A 20549-nucleotide genomic window follows, 5' to 3' on the forward strand; every position below is an offset into this window, starting at 1 on the left:
GGATGGCTTTCTTAGGCAAAGGGGACCCAGGATAGTTGTAGCTGTTCCCCTCAACTGCATAGCCGAGCATTCAAAGCCCACTGAAGGAAAGTGTAGGGATATGAGTCTCTATTTTCTGTCCTATTCCCTGGGCCTTGACAAAGCTACCCTGGGTCCCCTCTGTTACACCCAACCTAACTTCCATCCAAGTCCCATTCAAAATGCTTTGACTGTTAGATCATGGCCTCTTAGGACCATGCTCTTTGGGGACATGCATTTTGAGGACAACTATCTTTAAGTTAACCCAAATTTATTATCCTCTGAAGGAAATGTCCATTTTGTAATGGAAGAACTGAAGATGTCATTGCCTTATGAAGGTACCTCAAGACATTCTTTGCTGGGATATTTTTGCCAAGGGACAGGAAAGAAAACATTCACTTATGGCCCATAAGTCCCACCACACAGGCCACTTCCTCCTTACTTCTGTTTGGGGCTACTTCCTATAGAGCCCATGCAAAGGTGGGGCAGCCCTAGCATCTTCTCTAAACTTAATTTTCCTGCTCTGCCACATTCACAGAGTTATCATAAGGTTCCAGCGATACAATATATAAAAAACACTTTCACACACACCCTGAAATTACCAGTCTTTCTTCCTTTCTTACTCTATATACTATCTCTAAATGACATCATCAATCCTGTAGCTTCAGCCTTCAGCCAACAACTGTCAGAAGAAGATTCTAAAATCCTTCTCTCAGTCCTCATCTGCCTCCCAGGCCCCACCACGTGCTGCACTTCCTTTCCATGTCCCAGGAGCACTGCATGTTCTGAATCTCCAAACTGAACTTCAAATGAAAAATGTTACCTGTACAGGGTGCTGTTGGCTGAAGGTGCTCAGGAAATACTTCCCTGATCTATGAATTTAATGAGCCTTTCCTTGTGGTTCATTAGGTCTGTAGTGTCCTGGAGAGTTTAGAGCAAGAATACCGGAGAGATGAGGACTGGTGTGGCGGACGTGATAAGCTGGGACCAGCAGCAGAGATCGACCATGTCATCCCACTCATCAGCAAACATTTGGAACAAAAGGAGGCCTTTCTTAAGGTCAGAGCACATTGTCATCCAGGGTCTGGGGCATTAGCCTTGCTCTTCCATCTCTGGTCTCTCTGTCTCTGTCTCTGTCTCTCTCTCTCTCTCATACACACACACACACACGCACACTTCATCACATGGGCTCTTCATCCCCCTGTGTTACCTCACTTCTTATCTAAAGGGAGGCATTCATAGAGAAGACATTGGCTGGTTAATTTGAAAGATTGAAAAGGTATGCTTCAGACATTATTTATTTCTCTTGGCACTTTCTATATAATTAGGCAGTTGTTATACACCATTACTGCAGGTGCCATATTCGAATATCCTGATATCCCATTGATGCTGGTAATTGAAAAGAACACATAGTTTTACCTGATTATGTTTGGCATATGAAAATACTTTTCATTGAAATATATAAGCCTTGGGGCACCTGGCTGGCTCAGTCAGTAGAGCATGCAAACTCTTGATCTTGGGGTCATGAGTTCAAGCCCCCACTTTAGCTGTAGAGATAACTTTTAAAAACTTAAATAGATATATAGATATATAGATATAGATATATCTAGATATAAAACAGTATTAAAATAAATATTTTATAAAAGGATGATGCAAACGTTAGGGCAAGAATTAAATAAATTTAGACACCTTATTTATTTGCCAATCTATTATCAATAACCAATAGCTGTAACACCATTTATTCTGTTGCATGAAGAGAGAAATACTTCATTTTGTTCCTTTTGTGTTTAGTAGAGCCCTGGCTTCCCAGAGAGGAAGCACAGTCCTGCTCTGAGCAGGCTCTCAGGTACTGTGGAAAGTCCTAGTAAGCCTCTTTCCTCTAGCCTTTGATCTTCTCTCTGACAGAGTCGTCTGTATTAAAACTTACTAAAGGCTCTGTTTACTCTCAAATTTCTTGCTTTCATGTTCAGCTTCCTTTCAGTTTTCTGAAAGTACAAAGGGAATCTTTATACCCTGATATGTTGCCACTGCTTTTCTATAACTCTGTAATTAACTGACTTTCTTTTATTAGAGATTTTCTCTACTTGACCACCTCTTTGAATTTTCCATTTTTTTCCCTCTCCTTCTCTTTTTAAGATGGTTTCTCTCTCCCTCCTCCTATCTATCAGGCATCTGCACCTGCACTCAGTCAGAACCCTTAGGAATCAGCTCTTACTAACAAGATGAAATAAAAAGTCTTCTGTACAGGGCTTAAGCGATAAGTCTTCTCTACCATAAAACAAAGTCTAAAACAATGACTGAGGTAGAGCATGTGAAAGACTTTTAAAAGAGGTGTAAAGATATTATTTCATAAAAGTACATGTTTCATTTGAAGAATGAGAGGAGAAAATGTTCTGGTCTAATGTTTTCCATATGTGCCTAAAATCATAGGTGAGAAACTCCCCATTGCTATGGGAATTAAATGCCTGATGGATGGAACATTGAGTTCTCCATTTATATGTATTAATTGATCTGTGTTGGATATCTTAGCTTTGGACCACCATCCAGCTGTTAAATTCATGAACCTCACAATGATGGACCCACCAACAATCTTTTACCAGAGCTCCCAGAAACCACTGTTTTTAATGCAAAATTTAAAATAACTTTTTACTATATAATTTATAGAAGCAGGTGTTAAATGTAAAAAGGTGTTAAAGTTTGACAGTTTTGTCTAGATAATATCGAAAATTGTAGCTTAAAAATTAGTGGACTAGCATAGATAATAGTCCCCTTATCCGTGGGGGATGTGTTCCAAGACCCCCAGTGGATCCTGAATGTGCAAATAGTGTTGAGCCCTATATATACACCGTGTATTTCCCTATACATATATACCTATGGTAAAATTTAATTTATAAGTAAAGCACAGTTAGAGATGAATGACTGGTAATAAATAGATAACTGACAAATAAATAGAATTATAACAGTATACTGTGATAAAAGCTATGTGACTTTTATGTAATAAAAGTCATTATGTGGTCTCTCCCTCAAAATGTTTCAATGGACTGTACTCACCCTTCTTGTGATGATGCGAGATGATAAAATGCCTATGTGATGAGTCAAAATGAGGGGAATGGTGTAGGCAGCGTGATGTAGCGTTAAACTACTACTGACCTTTTGACAATACATCAGGAAAACCACCTGCTGCTGGACTGCAGTGGGTTGTGGGTGGCTGACGCTGCAGAGATGAAAACCTTGGACAAGGGGAGACTTATGCTGTCCCTAGACTTCAACAACAGAAAAAATTCTGCTCTTTAAAGAAATTTAGAAATATAGGGTCTCGAGAGAAATTGGACATCCTCTGTCCATAGTCTTAGATTCCAACCCTGATGTGCTTCATGATTCCTGCCCTTTCTGGGCCTGGGTCTCCTTCATGGGCACAAGAGACCGTGACCTGTCCTCTCTGCCACCCACAGCTAATGTGAGTTGTGAAGAGGGTAGCACAATGGCTTGTATTCCTGTGTGTAGGTCCATATTTCCCAGCAATAGGATATTCGTGTTACTGAGGTGGGGGTGGATTTTATGGACAAATAAATGTTTTAAATGTGGGTAACTTCCATTTAGATATGGAATGTATGGTTAATAGGTTTGTTTACCAAATTTGCTTTCTCAAGTCTAAATTAAACTAATGCTAAAGGGACGTACCCCAGTGGTCTTCTAAGAGGCATTATGGTGACAGAGAAAAACCCGCCTGAGACATTTACTTATGTCGTTAGTAATACTGAGTCAACGTAGAGGTAGTCAAGGGATGGGTGATTTCTGATTTTTATCTGGGATGGAAAAGCGGAGAGCCCAGGGAGTAATTCCATATTCCACAAAAGGATGATCCTCCTGCATTGGAATTGGAGTGTCTGCAAACCAGAAGTGGCCTCCAAAGGCTCTGCTCACCCACAGTTCCAGAAACCTCATCACCAGCACCCCTTCTCCAGCATCTTAGACCTGTGCCCCTGCTGGGGTCCTCACACCTCTGTCTCTTTCAGGCCTGTACCCTGGCCCGACGGAATGCAGAGGTGTTTCTCAAGTACATCCACAGGAATAACGTCAGCATGCCCAGTGCCGCCAGCCACACCCGGGGACCCGAGCAGCAAGTGAAAGGTCAGTGTGGGAGCTTCCAGCCACGAGCCGTGTCATCAGCACAGACCGGAGGCTGTGTACCTGGTCATCATGCACTCTCAGACTTCCTGCTGCTTCTCCTGGGATGAGAAAACGTTTGCTATGGGATGGCATGGGTAGTGGGGATTCGTGGGCAATTTTTAAACACGCATCAGGATTTGGGGTGGAAAAATGAAGATAAAGTGTCCCTGGCACTTTTTCATTTATCTTGACCTAGAGCAGCACTGAACAGAATTTGCTGAAGTAACAGGTATGGTCTGTATCTACGTTGTGAATAGAATAGCCACGAGTCACGTGGGCTCAGAGTACTTGAAATGTGGCTAATGCAACTGGAAAACTTCATTTTTTTCCTTCAGTTGAAGATTAATTAGTTTAAATGTAAGTAGCCAGATGTGGCTAACATATCGAGGAACACAGACTAGACTATCTTACAGCCCGGAAACCAGACGCAGACTGAGAATCATAAAACCAAGTTCTAATCCTGGCTTTATTGCTCACTGGGTGAGCCTCTAAGAGGTTCACCCAGAACCTCTATGACCTCATAGGTTCACCCAGAAAACCTTTAAAATAAGGTTTTCTTATTTTAAAATGGAAGGTGTCTGAACCCTTGCTCATCAAAATGTGGTCCCCAGACCAGGAGCACTGGCATCACCAGGGAGTGTGGAAGAAGCCGAACCTCAGGCCCTGCCTAGACCTGATGAGAATTAGAAGCTGCGTTTCGGCAAGAGCTCCTCCACCCCGCCCCAACCAGATGACTTGTGTGCACATAAAATTTAGATAAATACTGGTCTGGATAATCTTTAATATCACTCTGAAGTCTACAAAATCTATAATTACATTAAAAAACCAGTAACCTTTAATAATTGCTTATTAGATGACCACATTAAGCTTAAATTATTATCGGTGGTATCACTTACGCTGGACCATGCAGAACTTAGCCTTTGTGTGGGTGAAGAATTTAACAGATGTCATCTTGACATAGAAGAGGACTCTGAGCCTGGAGACCGAGGCGAGGGAGGGAGCTGAAACTGCCTGGGCGTGAGGGGTGGGTACAGGCTGATGGCTGCGTGCGCAGTGGGCAGTGGGAAGCACTGGTCTGCCTTGGGAAGGGCCTCCTTCCCTACCGGAGAGCCTAGGAGGTGGCACGATGAGAGGCCACTGGGGACAATTAAATTCAGGAATAAAATCCCCTGCAAAGAGGGAATCAGGGTTCCTTTTCCAGATGTACTCCCTGTTTGGGGTCCAGAGACCCTGCAGGTGGCTGGCGTCCTGTCTCCCTGCCCTTCCTGCATGCTACAACGCTTGTGTTCGGACTTAGCAGTGCAGGCAGCGGTCTAGGTGAGGCCAGCAGCCTGCCAAGCGAGCACCTGGCCCACTACACCTCAGTGAGCCGTCCACGGCAGGCACCCAGCAATTGCAGGATATGCTGCACCTACCTTCATGGCCATGAGGTCAGGTGTTTGTCCATAGGAAAGCTTTCCAGAAGGGGGAGAAATGATATCTGAAACTCTTCAGCACCTTTGCCTGATCCAGGCTGATTCTCCTCACCACCACATAAGACTCTGCAGTGAGCCAAGCTCTGGTTAGGAGACAGAAAAAATGAGAGGAAACACACTTGTCTTTGCCCGCTTGAAGCTTCCATCTGAGCAGGGACCTACAATTTCTCCCATACCCATTTCTTTTCTACCTGCTACCTGGACCTGAGGCGAGTGCCATTTATTTTTAAGTTTTTGTCACAGGCGCCATCATTACAGCATAACAACCAAACCTCAGTGACCTGCAACTGTAAGGATCTGTTCAGGTCACTGCACGTTGGCTAGGGAGCCACTGACTTGGCTGGGCTCAGCAGAGCGGTTCTGCCGCAGGCTGCTCTAGTGCCTTCACTGCAGGTTGGGCTCTTGTCTCCTCCACGTGTATTAACCTGGGACCTCAGCTGAAGGAGTGGTCATCCAGGAAAACTTCTGATGGTGGTGATGGCAAGCTCAAGTGAGCACACACACTAAGTTCCTGCTTGTATAATACCTGTTTACAACCCATTTGCCAGAGCAAATCACATGAGCCCCCTCTAGAGTGGGGTTGGGGGACTGAGGAAGTACAATCTGTCTCTTTGGGGAGGAGCTAAAAAGTTTACATAATAGAGGCATAGATACAGACATTAGTGAATAACTGAGACCTGTAAAAGTTCTCAGCCTAAGGGAAGAGAGACAGATTCTGTCCTTAGAAAAATCAAATTTCCAGGAGGATGCATGAAAAGTGTTAAGTACAAGTCCTACAAATTTTTAAATTTAGAAATTAAATTTTTAATTTAAATCCAAGGTAGTTAACATATAGTGTATTACTAGTTTTAGGGATAGAATCTAATGATTCATCAATTGCATACAACACCCAGTGCTCATTACATCACGTGCCCTCCTTAATGCCCATTACCCAGTTACCCCATCCTCCCACCCACCTCCCCTCCACCGACCTTCAGTTTTTTCCCTATAGTGAGGAGTCTCCTATGGTTTGCCTCCCCGTGTCTTTATCTTATTTTATTTTTCCTTCCCTTCCCCTATGTTCATCTGTTTTGTTTCTTGAATTCCACATATGAGTGAAATAATATGGTATCTGCCTTTCTCTGACCGAGTTATTTTGATCAACATAATACCCTCTAGCTCCATCCACATTGTTACAAATGGCAAGACTTCATTCTTTTTGATGGCTGAGTAATAGTCTATTGTACCTACATACCACATCTTCCTTATCCACTCATCTGTCAATAGACATCTGGGTTCTTTCCATAGCTTGGCTATTGTGGACATTGCTGCTATAAACATTGTGCATCACAGCCCCTAGAACCCAGAGGACCAAGGCAGCTGAGGACTCAGGCTCTGAAGTCAAACATTCCTATCTAAATGACCCTGGGCAAGGACCTAGCCTCTCTGAACCTCCCTTTGTTCATCTGTAAACGGAGGTAATAATGGTACGTGCGTCACAGGGTATTGTGAGAATATGTGCCTGCCACGGAGTGAGTGCTTAATAAATATTAATTTTTCATATCACCATTACTGTGTATTAGTATCTAATAGAGTTAGCAGGAAGCCAGAGGCAGACATAATACAAACTAAATGTGAGTGCTTCAAGCATAGAGCACAGTAGCAACACACATAGGAAACTTGGGCATGTGGCAGCCACTGCTGGAATGACAGGAGGAGGGAGAGACATGACGCAGCCGGACACCTACCGTGGCCCACCATGGTGCTACATGCCTTGTGCATATCCTCTCACTTGACATCATTAGAGTTAACATGAGAAAAGCTTTCACCTTTTCTTATGATCAGACCAGATCCCAAACAACACAGAAGTTTGGACCTAGAGACATGATTCCAAGGAGATATGTTTCTAACACAGCTTCCCTATGACCATGATTTAGAGGTTGTAAAATCGAGGCCATGCTGTTAAAGTGTTCTGTGCCCAGCCTCTTGTACAGGGCAGAGAGTGTGGCTCAGGCCCCGGGTCATCCACGCAGTTACGTGGTCCTCATGCTGTTGTTCTTCTCCCACCGTCTCCTAGAACTCAAGAGTGGCTGGGATTCTTACCAAGTCCCCTCACTCTCCATAGGCTCCAGGGGCCAAAGGGTTAGTTGGCATTTTAAGAACTGACACTTCCCAAGGTCTCTTACCATCAAGGACTGACTTTGGTATGAAGAGAATCCGTGTCCTTTTTAAATTACCTTGGGGACATGCTCTAGGGAGGCCTAAACTGGTGGAACCTCCTCTGGAGGCTCTCGCCTCAGTTCCTCGGATCTTGCTTCCCTCTGGGAGATTCTTTGTGGACCAGGCTTTGGTTTCCTCACATCTGGTACCTGGATTCGTCCCACCAGGGAGGTTTGAAAGTCACAGTTATCTGGTACCCGGCATGTGCGGTGGAAGTGGCTGGCCAGATTTGTTCATGGCCTTCCCCAACCAGTGCTCATCTCCTCTGTCCCACAGCCATCCTGAGTGAGCTCTTACAGAGGGAGAACCGTGTCCTGCACTTCTGGACTTTGAAGAAGCGGCGGTTAGACCAGTGCCAGCAGTATGTGGTGTTTGAGCGCAGCGCTAAGCAGGTATGTCCAGAGCCTTCCCCAGCTTTGCCTCACTTTTGGGGCTGTGCAGATGCCCAAATGACCATGGCATGGAACAGTCCAGAAGAAGGTCATGGCAGTAGGCAGAGTAGACATGGGCAGTGGTGCCAACAAACGGAAGGAGAACCGACTGTCCCTTACCAGTCCTTCAGCCTTTACCAAGCACTCTGTACCAGGGACTGGGAGGAGATGCTGGGGTTAGGTTGCCCCTAACTCATGGATGATGCTGGGCCTGGCCTAGAAGGTGGGGGGCCAGTGGGTGAGACACTGTCTTTACTGGTAGAATGTTCCACGTCTGAAAGGAGAGTGCTGAGTCATGAAATCAGCTTCCAAGCTACATACTGACTGAACGTGCCACCATTTCCTGGGTCCGTCACACTGTCTCAGTGTAGCAGTGCATGTCCTCCTACTGACAGCTGCCTTATGGGGGACCCGGTGGGTTGTTTCCTCCCACAGGCGCTGGACTGGATCCAAGAAACAGGGGAATATTACCTCTCAACGCATACCTCCACCGGAGAGACCACAGAGGAGACTCAGGAACTGTTGAAAGAATATGGGGAATTCAGGGTGCCTGCCAAGGTAGGAAGCATCCCGGGCCCAGCATCCACCCAGCACTCCCCAGTCTGGCCAGTTCCACATTATGGAAGGAAAAGCAGCCTCTGTACCCCAAAATGTTGACCGCGGTGGCAATTGGGGGGGCAGGTGGGGAAGCCCAGGTAGGATGATCCCCTTTGGAACCTGAACACCCAGAGAACTGCAGCTGCTGGATGGAGCATCTGTAGGAGGGGAGTCAGCTCCGATACGCTGAGCTTCCAAATACTCATCATCGTCCTGCTTCAGGTCTAGACCCGGCTGTATTCTTTCAGACTCAGGAAGGCAGAGGGATGTATTCATGGGAAATGCAGCTGCATGTGTGAACGTCGGCACCCATCCACACTCTTGGTGTTTGAAAGGTTTGGGAAGTCAACCCCATAGGCCAATGACTATGGATGGGTTCACAAAGCAAGGGAGCGTCTCATGTCCTGAGCTGACTACTTCCATCCAGCCTCAGAGCTGGCAAACGAGCCAGGCTGGGGTCTCTGGGGAACAAAATGTGCACTGGTGCACATGGCCCACACCCTCCCATCCCCATTCACACTGAGGCAGGAAATGCTATCGTAGGAGAAAATGTGTTTTCACAGCCGGGATTTGACCTGAGGACCCTTGGATTTGAATGAAAATCTGATCTGTCTCAGTTCGCTCTTTGTAGCATCCTCGTCCCTCACACTGGGCTCCCTGCCACGGAGGAGCCTGTCTTGGCATCACTTCCTCACATGGCAGATGCTCTTCCCGGATGAGAGCTGCTTTTGTGGGGGTCATGGCAGGGCAGGGGTGGGGATGGGGGGGGGGGATGCACTAATGCCTATCCTCCCCAGGGATCCCTCTGACACGAAGGCAAATTTCCTCTAGTTTGCTAACAAAGTTAGGCCCTTCGCCTCATCCCTGAACTGATGCTTCAGAACTGGTTATTCACTTTATGAATCCTACGCGGCAAACTTTTGATCATGGGAGAGCTTCCCCTGCAAACCTGTGAGCTCTGGGGCCTTTCTATCCAACGTGGAAAGCTGTCAGTTTGGATAAGAGACTCATTTCGGTATCAGCTAGAGCAAACAGCACGGGAAGGTGGCAGATGCACAGATCTCTTCCCAAAGCCAAATGAAAATAGCTTTTGAATGACCCCCGGTTGTGTCATCGTTCCCTCTCCAAAGAGTGTCAATAATAAACCATTAACAAGCTGAATGGTATCAGATCCACTGGCGTTCCCACCCACATAAGATGGATTGTAGTAGAACTCCTTAGGATCAGAATCTGTTCATAACCTAAGTGGAAATGTAGAGGATTCTTTAGTCCATTTAAAAAACCTTCTTCCTATCCTTCTCCTTTTTTCCATTCACGTTGTAACCGCGGTAATTGGGTTCCATGCTTGTGGCCTTTCCTTCCCTCCCCATCCATCCTGCTCATCGTTGTTGTTCATCTTTAAAATACAGGGTGGGTCATATTACCACCCACTCCAAGAACTTCAGTGTTTCGCCAGCGCCTTCAGGCCCACAACCTCCACAATGGCACTATCTTCGTCCTTCTTCCGTGCAAATATCATGCTCCAGCTGAATGGATGTATTTTCTTACCCTCTGAGAGATACATCATATACTTTCTTGCTTCTGTACCTTTTCTATACTATTTTTCTGCGTAGAATGTCCTTTCCTTCCTTCTAGTTTGTACCTTTTATAAAGAGCCCACCTTTCTACTGGAGTGCCTCCTCCTCTGTGATCCTGGCAACACCCCAGGCTGTGATCTGACCCATCCCTACACTCCAGTCATTGTTGTCTGCACAACCCTTAAGGGACCTGCCCTGAACCATCCTGTTCTCCAGGATGTTATCTCCTATATCAGCCAGCAAGGGCCCAAAGGATAAAAGCCAGGCTTTTTTCACTTACTTGACTGAATCGTGCATTGAAGAGAGGCTGCAGATATTTGTGAACATGGGGGGAAAAGGTTTGAGTAGATTTCAACGATTTCCTTTCCCAAATCTATATTTAATATGATTCTCTTGCTTTTGCTCTCTCTGTTCTCTCTCCTGCCTAACTTAACTCTGTAATGAAGTTTCATTTTCCAATCTGACATGTCCCAAGGCTTGGGGCTGTTTGTTATTAGGCTATCTGCAGGATAATGAATCCAGCCAAAGATTTTCTGATAAAAGGTGATAGCCTCCAGTCCCACTCCCGCCCCACTTCCCTGAGGCAAGCCTCTTTTAACCAGCCATCTTTGATTGTAATCCTTGTAACCAGGAAAGTGAATTTGAATTGGAAACTAAATTGACCTTAAACCACAAGCGAGTAAATATGGTGGCCCTCATGACTAAATAAGGCAATAGAACATATGGAGTATATTGAATTATTATACTCTGCTCCAAAGATGCAGATCAAGTAGAAGAAACACTGGATATAAAAAGGTACTTGCTACATAGCAGTCCACAAGTATAAGAATAAAAATCACATAAAGAGAATTTGGGTGGGGATATGAGGATACCATTTTTCTTATCGTGGTGGGCCTAGAAAAGCCAGTTAGGAGAGTACACAAGGTACTTTCCTAATGTGGGTTTCAAAATTTACGAGGGGTCGAGGCACATGATGATAGGAAAGCTTAATCATCTTGACAGCTGGAAGAAATCGATTTCTTCTAATAGCAAAACTTTTTTTTTTTTTTTTTAGGTTCTTTGGTTTTTCCATTTTTATAATTGCGTGGTTTTTGTATATTCACAAGGCTGTGCAACCACTGCCACTACCTTGTTCCAGAACATATTCATCGCCCCCCAAACAAACCCCGTACCCATTAGCAGTCGTTCCCAATTCCTTCCTCTCCTCAGCCCTGGAACCACTGCTCTATTTTCTTTCTTTGTGAATTCGCCTATTCTGGAGTTTTCATATAAACAGAATCATGGAATCATATAATATGTGGTCTTTTGTGTCTTTTTTTTACTTACAATGTTTCCAAGGTTCATCCATGTCCTGTGTCAGTACTTCGTTCCTTTTTAAAAATTTTTTAATTTAAATTCAATTTGCCAACATATAGTATAACACCCAGTGCTCATCCCATCAAGTGCCCTCCTTAAGTTGTACTTCATTCCTTTGTACGACTGAATAATATTCCATAATAAAGATACACCACATTTTGTTTATCCATTCATCAGTCGATGGACATTTGGGCTGTTTTCAGTTTCTGGCTACCATGAATAATGTTGCTGTGAATATTTGTGTACCGGCCTTTGTGTAAACATATCTTTTCAGTTCTCTTAGCTCTATACCTAAGAGTGAAATGACTGAACCATATGGTGACTCTGTTTAACTCTTTGAGGGGCTGCCGAAAACTCTTTTCTAAAGTCGCTGTGCCATTTTACATCCCCACTGGTGGTGTACAAGAGTTCTGACTTATTCACGTCCTCCCCAACACTTGTGATCATTCGTCTTTTTAATATTGCCACCCTGGAGGGTCTAAAGTGATATCCCATCAGAGTTTTGATGAACATCTCCCAATGAGTGATGAGGTCGAGAGAACACTTTTTCAGACTCGTCATTTTCTCTCTGACAGTGAAAGAAGCTATATGAGATAAATTGGATTTAATTCTTCTTAACAAAAGAGAATTAAGTGGTAACAAAGTGACTGGAACCTGATCTGAACTAAATTAGCTAATTCAGGAATTCAGGCCATGAGGAAAGGGGACAACTGGGCTGTCAGGTGCCTTACAATGAGAAAAGTAGAATCTGAACAGTTCAGATAAAAGGTGGGCATTGTGTTTCTGAGACTCAGGAGGAATTATGGCTGTTTGCCCACATCAGGGAGCTTGATAAGTTCATATCTACAAGCAGTATATCAATAAAGACAAGGAATACCCGCAATGAAAGGCAGATTGGAAGATTGCAACAAGATTATAAGAACTCTATCAAGAAGGCTAAATCTTACAGACTTGTGATAATATGCAAAAGACACTGAAAGGGCTTCTGACAAACTATAGTCAGAGTAAGGCTCACTGATAAGGGAAAGATGGTGTAATATTAACTGATCACAGGAAGGAAGGAAGAGAAGGGGGGAGGGAAGAAGAAAAATAGAACTACTGACCCGTTCTTTTCTAGCAGATTACATAGAATTCAAAACAGAAAGAGCAAAACACACGGGAGGGGACCCATGAAGCTCAAGATAAGAGACTTGTCTCCTCGAGATTTCCAGGCCCAAATGAACTACATCCCCTAAAGACTCCCTTTTGTCCACAAGATCACACCCATTCTTCTGACCCTACCATTCAGAAGCCTCTGCAATCTGACCCCCATTTTGTCAGTCTCAGATAAGTTACTCTGTTTTGGTGGCAAGATTTGAGTTTCAAACCAGATGGTATATGGCTATATGCGGCAATGAAGAGAGAAGCCATGGCTGGACCTCCCAGGAGTCCAAGAAAATCTGAATGATTCGGCCTCTTGTGCAGAGCAAGAAAGGGCATGAAAGCTAGACCAAGGGCAGTTCAGCAACCCCACTGTCTGGTCATCTCATGACGGGGGATCAGGAATATGTTATCACCGTTCCTATGATTCAGCTTGCCCTTCTCTTCTCGTGTCTGCTTCTATATTTTCACTTCTACCCTGCACCACCTACTCACTGCCCTCTGCTGTTGAAGTCCCCAGAAAAAGAACTTTAACTCTCCCTGTTCAGACAGAGATTCTAGGCCGGGCTGCCACAGAAGGCAATGGCTGCATATTGATGGGCTGCCCCACTGAGATGTGTTTTTACCTCTGATCTCATCAGCTGTGGCCAAGCATGTGGCAGGTCACATGGTGCCCCTCTGGTCACTTGTGTATAAGAAATCACTTCAGACTACTCTCAGTAGGTGCCTTGGGGGGTCCAGTGTATGAGTCCGATTTTTTCATCTCATTCTTCCCAGTATAAACTCTCAACTCTTGCTGGTCCAGCCTTACTTACCTCCAAACACAGTATTTACCCACTAATTCATGTACTCAACATTCGTGGTATGCCTGCTACTTTCTAGACGTTGGAATTACAAATGAATAAGATGTTAGCACTTATCTTTTAGAAGTGCATGGTCTAATGAAGGAGACACATAAGTATCTCAGTGTGATACATGCCGAAGTAGGGGTACATGTGTGGCCGTGTGGGGACACTGGAAGGGGCATCCCCCACTCAGCTTGTGCGGAGGAAAGGAATGAAAGAGAGCCATTGGATAGAAAGCAGGGATGAGTAGGAACCACTCATCACAGCAGGAGGGCCATGGGAGGTTCGGTTGGCTGATGTTTAGGGGCCACGGAGAACATGGTGACAGTCACAAAGGTAGGTGAGGCCACGTGGGGAGGGCTTGTCTACACTGCCCAACTTACTGTCCATTTGCTCCTCCAGGTTCCACACATATCTGGAATACTCTTGGTCACAAACCGTTCTCCTTATTGCATCTGAATTACAGTTTCTGTGTTTCAGGAGATGATTTCCGGTGATGGAGCTGCCTGTAGGGCTCCTGCCACCAGCTGGTTGTAAAACTCTCATTTCATGCTGAAGTCTCCTTACTGAGAGCAGAAAATGCATATTTTCAAGAGTTTTACATGAAGATTTCTTGATTATAGCTGCAAAAAAATTAATCTCTGTTTTAAATAAATAGACCTTTTAACAGTTGTTTTTGGGGTGGTGGGGGGGAGAGAAAAACCCTAAATGCCATGAGATGAAGTCCTTAGGCTTCCAGGGATCTTTTCTTAACCAATTCCCAGTGCTGTGTTCTTTGCCTTATGGTGGCTAAGGAGACGCTTCTCTTATCCTCAAACCCACCTTTTTTCCTTCATGACAAAGCTCTTCCAGTCCCTTGTCTCCCAGCTTGGGTACCAGCCGCTGTCCTGAGTTGGGAGACACTCAGGCAAGTTGCTGGAGAGCTGGAGCCTACCTCTCCCACGCCTTGCTGGCTTTTCTGGTCAGAAGCTGTCCCTTTCTGACATTTCTGGAGAGGGTCAGTCTCTTGTGTAAGGTCCATAGATGAGCCTGGAAAGTGAGGGAGGAGGATGGAATACAGGCAGGAGCTTCTGTCTCTTCTAATCCCTGCTCCAGGGATTTTCTGACTCAGTTCCCCTCAGTTATCTAGATTTTAGCAGGATCCAAAACTTGGATCTCCTCTCCTCCACCATAAAAGATAACTTTACTTCTCAGAATATCATTTAAATATTCTTTCCTTTTTCTCAAAATTAATCAAGCTTCCCTGATCTTGGACTTTCAAAACCCAACCTTAGGCTACAAGATGAGCAAGTGTTTACTTCTTCAAATATCTCCTTTGTTTCTATATCTTACACAACGCAAGTCCCACCTCCCCATAGGACCTTCCTGCCCATGCCAGCCCACCTTCATTTTTTTCCTGTTTTAAAATTCCCGAAGTGTTAACTCTGCATACTTCTTATGTTGACATTCAATTTCATAATGCCCTCAGTTATTTAACCACTCTGCATGACAGTCCTGTCCCCTTTAGAGATATGGGCTCTTTGGGGGAAATAAGTATCTTTTTCTCTTCTTTTGTTTATCCCCCAAGCCTGTCCCCACAGCCCTCTGCACGGTGGTATGGAGAGTAGGTATTGAACAAACCCTTGCTAGAAATGAAATTAATCCAATACACATCAGAACTCCACCTTACTTAGCCCCATAATAGATACTGGCTTCATTAATCTTCTCTATTCCTCTCTCTCTCTCTCTCTCTCTCTTTCTCTCTCTCTGAAACTAAAGACAAGATCCTGATGGCGAAAGGGACAGACTTTTGTCTTAAATCTGCTAATTAGATTTCTTTAGGTCCTGGCCTGTGCCAACTTAGCTGTTGACAAAGCCTACTCCAGGCCAGTACAGTGAAGGGAGAGAACTAGTCACTGTGGTCCAGAAGCCAACGGGCTCTATCACTTACAGATGGTATGAACTTGGACAAGCCCCAAACCTCTCTAAGCCTCGGCTTTTTTCATCTGTGGTTCAGAGAGACCCACACCACCTCCTTCCACCCACCTTTTCGAGATGCTTTAAGACTCAAATGAGTCTCAGATGTGATATTAACATATTCTGTGACCTGATAAAGGACAGTATTAATGTACGAGCTCCTTACCGTAATCATGATGGCTAACATGTATTGCTTCCTGAGCTCTTTTTTTTTTTTTTTTTTTTTTGCTTCCTGAGCTCTTAATGTGAGCGCAGCCCCCCTAGGCACTGCTCTGAGCATTCCGCATTGTCACCTCATGAAATGTTCACAACAACCCTATGATGGAGGAGTATTGGGATCCCTCTTTTGCAGATAAGGAAACTGAGGCATAGGGGATTTAAGTAATTTGTTCAAGACCTTCCAGCTAGTAAGTGACAGACCTGGGCTACACACCCAGGCAGGCAGTGAGGTATCTGTGGCTGCTGTGAAGCAAAGGGGGATGGGACTGAAGGGCCATGAGAATAAATGTAATCTAGTAATTTAGGATCATCTTTTGGGACAGCAAACAAAGGAGAAGGTGAAGCTTCTGATTCAACTGGCTGATAGCTTTGTGGAGAAAGGTCACATTCACGCCACAGAGATCAGGAAATGGGTGACCACGGTGGACAAGCATTACAGAGACTTTTCCTTGAGGATGGGAAAGTACCGGTACTCCCTGGAGAAAGCCCTGGGCGTCAACACAGAGGTAGGTATGGGGGTTGCCCAGCTGGGACATCCTCCCTTCTCATCTCTCTCAGCACCGCTGCTCTCATTACCGTGGAAGGAGCTAGGCTTTCCACAGCAGTCTTTCTGAGCTATTGACCCCTAGAACACTTGTCTTGTGCGACTTTTCTAGTGGAAGGAATGGATCTTGGTGAGCCATTGACTTCTAGCCCCTTCTGATTAGTGCTATATGGCAAAATTGGCTGGCCAAGGGTGGGGTCCATGGCTGCAAACAGAGTTTTTCTTTTTCTTTTTTCTTTTTTTTAAAAGGTTTTGTTTATTCATTTGAAAGAGAGTGAGCGAGCGAGCATGAGCAGGGGGCAGAGGAAGAGGGAGAAGCAGGCTCTCTGCTCATCGGGGAGCCCAATATGGGGCTTGATCCCAGGACCCCAGGATCACAACCTAGGCCACCCAGGTGCTCCCAGAACAGAGTTTTTTCTATGTGTAGAGTTAACTGTTGGTTTTGAGGACTAAACCCTTTACCTTGGCTTCATCAGTACCATCTTCCACCCAATTATGTTAATCAGCAAATGTTGGGTCCCCTGTCTGTATAATAGTGTTCTTTCAAGAATAAGAGATGTGATTGTGCAAAGGCTATTTGACATTTCAACTGAAAAGAGGTACTATTTGCCAAGAATCAAGGAAAGACTGACTTTTAATCTCTCCTTTGTAATAGAGGTCAGTAACCTATGAATTAAGAGCTAAATATAGGCTGGCAATTTAATCCTAGGATTTCTAATTCTTAAATCTTTAAATAGGCTGATGCTCTGAAGCAGAACAGACTAAAGAGTGAACTGGTTCAAACCACTAAAATTGGGGGAAATAATAACACCTCCCCTGGGCTTTAAACTGTGAGATTTTTTTCTAAAGGTTTCCATCCTGTATAAATACAAAGCAGTGGTTGAAATAAGCAGGGATTGACAAATATTTAATAATTGTATCATTTAGCTTTCTATTTCTAAGGGAAATTGCTTGTTTAAATAAAAATATTGGCTTTTATTATTTTCCCTAGACAAATGGAAGTTTTCTTATGTCTTTATGTGTTTCTGTCCTACATCTATTTTAATGGTTAATAACCAATCTTAGACTAATATTTTTGTGTGTATGTGTGTGCATTTAGATTTAATCAGGACCAAAGTCCTCGGGGAAACGTGACACTAATTATTAAATGTGTTTCTTATTTTTCCTTGCTGTGAATATTAGCCCTCACCATTTGACCTGAACATTTTATATATTTCTTATTTGGGGAAAAAAGAACTATTCCATGAAGAAGAGGACTTGTACGTGGCCATGTGTTGGATTCCCTCTCTTCTTCACCTGCTCCATTTTATCTTTCTCTCTTTTTGCCTTCTATTGCCTCCCCTAACTCTGATGAGTTCCTCTCCCAAAGCATCTCCAAGGTGACCTCTGGGATCTCTCTGTGTAGGACAATAAGGACCTGGAGCTGGACATCATCCCAGCAAGCCTTTCAGATCGTGAGGTCAAGCTACGGGACGCCAACCACGAAGTCAATGAAGAGAAGCGGAAGTCAGCCCGGAAGAAAGAGTATGTTTTGGGGAACTTCTACCCAATTGGCAAACTCCTCATGACTATGCTTGGTTTTCACTGCTACATATCCCTCTGACAGCTTAATGTGTCCACTCACAGAAGTTGGAATGGACAGACATGATGCTTCCACCCACATTTCACAGTAATCAAAACTTATAGAGCGTTGGAGAGTAGAAACAGTGAGCCTTGTCCATCTTACAAACCGAGAACATTGTGTTGTTCAGGGGCCCAAGAGGAAGGGAGACTTCTCCTTGCAGATGCGGAGCACAAGCTTTTCTTTAAGGGATACCGAAGAGCAGTCACAACATTGTTAACTCGTGCTCTGCTTGTGATTGCATGCTCCGCTTCACGCACACCAGTTTAGGTTGTAAGCGAGCCCCGTTAAGAAGAGTGGCAAAGCGCTCAGGGTAATCCAGGCCAGAGGTCAGCAAATCCTGGGCCACAGGCCACATGTGACCCCTCCCCTTCCTATAGTCTGTAAGTGAAAAATTACTTTTTTGTATTTTTAAGCGGTTGAAAAAAATACCAGGAGAAAAATATTTTGCAATGTGAACATTAGGTGAAACCCTTTTGTGTCCATAAATAAAGTTTCATTGGAACACAGCCACACTTACTATTCTTTTTTTTTTTTTTTTTTTTTGCATATTGTCCATGGCTCCTTTCACATTCCAACAGCAAAGTGGAGTAGGTGTGACAGAGACTTAATGGTCCACGAGTACTTCCCACCTAGCTCTTTACAAAAAAAGTTCGCTAACCTTCAGTGTCCGTGGTGGTGTCTTGGGCATCTCTGCCTGGCTTTTACACCTGGTTTAAGTGATGGTTCTGCAAACCGTTCTGGTGTAAGTCAGCAGTTCTGTTGAACAGCAGTCATCATTCCAGGAGTGTGAAGGAAATGCGGGAAGCTGAGAGTTGCGCTGCCCCGCTGGTGGGAATGAACACGAATGGTGCTGCGTGTTGTGCACACATGCAAGCACACACATGCAACTGCGAACACATGTTAGCACAGCGTCACAAAGTGGTGGAACCGGGGCTGAACAGGGAGAGAATATGGCACTAGCTGAACACAAACATGCTGGAGGGATACAGAGCAAATCATCAAGGTGACAGGGACTCAGAGGATAATACTCAGAGGCAGAGAGTTTTCAAGAAAGGACTCTTCCTTTCTTGTTGGTGAAATAGAAAAATGGGTCATTGGGGAATGTCATAAATGCCAGGGTAGGGAAGCAAAGTTTGAAGGAAGGGGGGTATTAGATCTTGAACCAACTAAACGCCCATTTGTTTTCTCCTAGATTCATTATGGCTGAATTACTGCAGACAGAGAAGGCTTATGTAAGGGACTTACATGAGTGCTTAGAGGTAAGTCTTGCGATAATCAGTTCACAGCTATCTTGGAAAAATGACAGCCTTGCCAGCATCAAGTCCTTGAGAGAAGCTCAGTCCTCTTTGTCTCTCCCAGAGCTTCACAAATAAAAGCCAACAGAGTCAGTAGTTATTGCATGGGAGTGAAAAGTGCTTTTGAAAAGAAACTTTTCTCAGACTGGAGCTGGACCCAGCAAAAACGTATATAAGACTTGAATTCGAAATAAAAACCATGACACAGTCAATGAACTTAAGTTGGGTCTGCAGATCTAGGCCTCCACCACGCCCCACCCCCCCGCCCCACCCGACACACTCCAACACACACACACACACACATTTAATCAATAAGAGGAACGGGAGCTTTGTGTTTTGCTGAAGCTCAGGACATGAGTTTCCCTGGCAACAGCTGAAGATAATGGAACGTTTGAGTTTTCTTCCTTCCCATTTTGTGTATTTACCATCTCACTTTTCACACCGCACATGCAAGCCCAGTCGGAGTCTTACCTCTCTAGTATGAATGAAGACCTGTTTGCATTTGGTAGTACTTGCCAGTGATGAGGCTGCTGCTGTCTTACAGACCTACCTGTGGGAGATGACCAGTGGCGTGGAGGAGATCCCCCCTGGGATTCTTAATAAAGAGCACATCATCTTTGGCAACATCCAGGAGATCTACGATTTTCATAACAAGTAGGTTGGTGGAGGGTTTCCCAGAGCATACTGAGGGCCACAGATACCCATCGGCAGGGCTTCCCAACAAGTGGATCAAAGCTGATTGGTAAATCCCACCTGGTAATTTTACCTGGTAAATTTTCTAAGTCAGTTGTCCAGAGTCGCTTGTGTAGAGCGAAGTCAAGGATTCAGCACTGTCCATCCCCAGCTCCTTAGGGACCTACAGGTAACACCTTCATATCCAATCAGAATGATAACCAAGCTCCGAGGAACTAAAAGTAGAGTCTTTTCAGTAAAACTGGGAAATTCTGAGACTAGAATTCATCGGAAGCTAATCATTCTGCCCTGTGGGGCTTGGGTTTCAAACTCCATTGAAGTTTTTATTTCAACCTAAATACTTTCTCCCTCCGCAGCTACCTCATCATCTCCACTCTCAACCAAAACAAAAACATGTGAACATACAGACA

At 44.5% G+C, this 20549-nt stretch overlaps 1 protein-coding gene across 20 annotated transcripts in view; it reads left to right on the forward strand.

The window, feature by feature from the left end:
* The window catches only part of KALRN (kalirin RhoGEF kinase), a 659950-nt gene that overhangs the window by 390845 nt on the left and 248556 nt on the right, over window positions 1-20549 (forward strand). For all 20 annotated transcript variants that reach the window (XM_035710078.2, XM_025474776.3, XM_049105377.1 and 17 more), the window contains 8 exons: window positions 928-1077; window positions 4035-4149; window positions 8139-8254; window positions 8729-8851; window positions 16307-16489; window positions 17933-18051; window positions 19344-19410; window positions 19991-20100. In XM_035710078.2, coding sequence (XP_035565971.2) covers window positions 928-1077; window positions 4035-4149; window positions 8139-8254; window positions 8729-8851; window positions 16307-16489; window positions 17933-18051; window positions 19344-19410; window positions 19991-20100 — 983 coding nt within the window. The remainder of the gene's footprint in view (window positions 1-927; window positions 1078-4034; window positions 4150-8138; window positions 8255-8728; window positions 8852-16306; window positions 16490-17932; window positions 18052-19343; window positions 19411-19990; window positions 20101-20549) is intronic.

The sequence above is a fragment of the Canis lupus genome, chromosome 33 (genome assembly GCF_003254725.2).
Source record: "Canis lupus dingo isolate Sandy chromosome 33, ASM325472v2, whole genome shotgun sequence".
NCBI classification, from domain to species: Eukaryota; Metazoa; Chordata; class Mammalia; order Carnivora; family Canidae; genus Canis; species Canis lupus.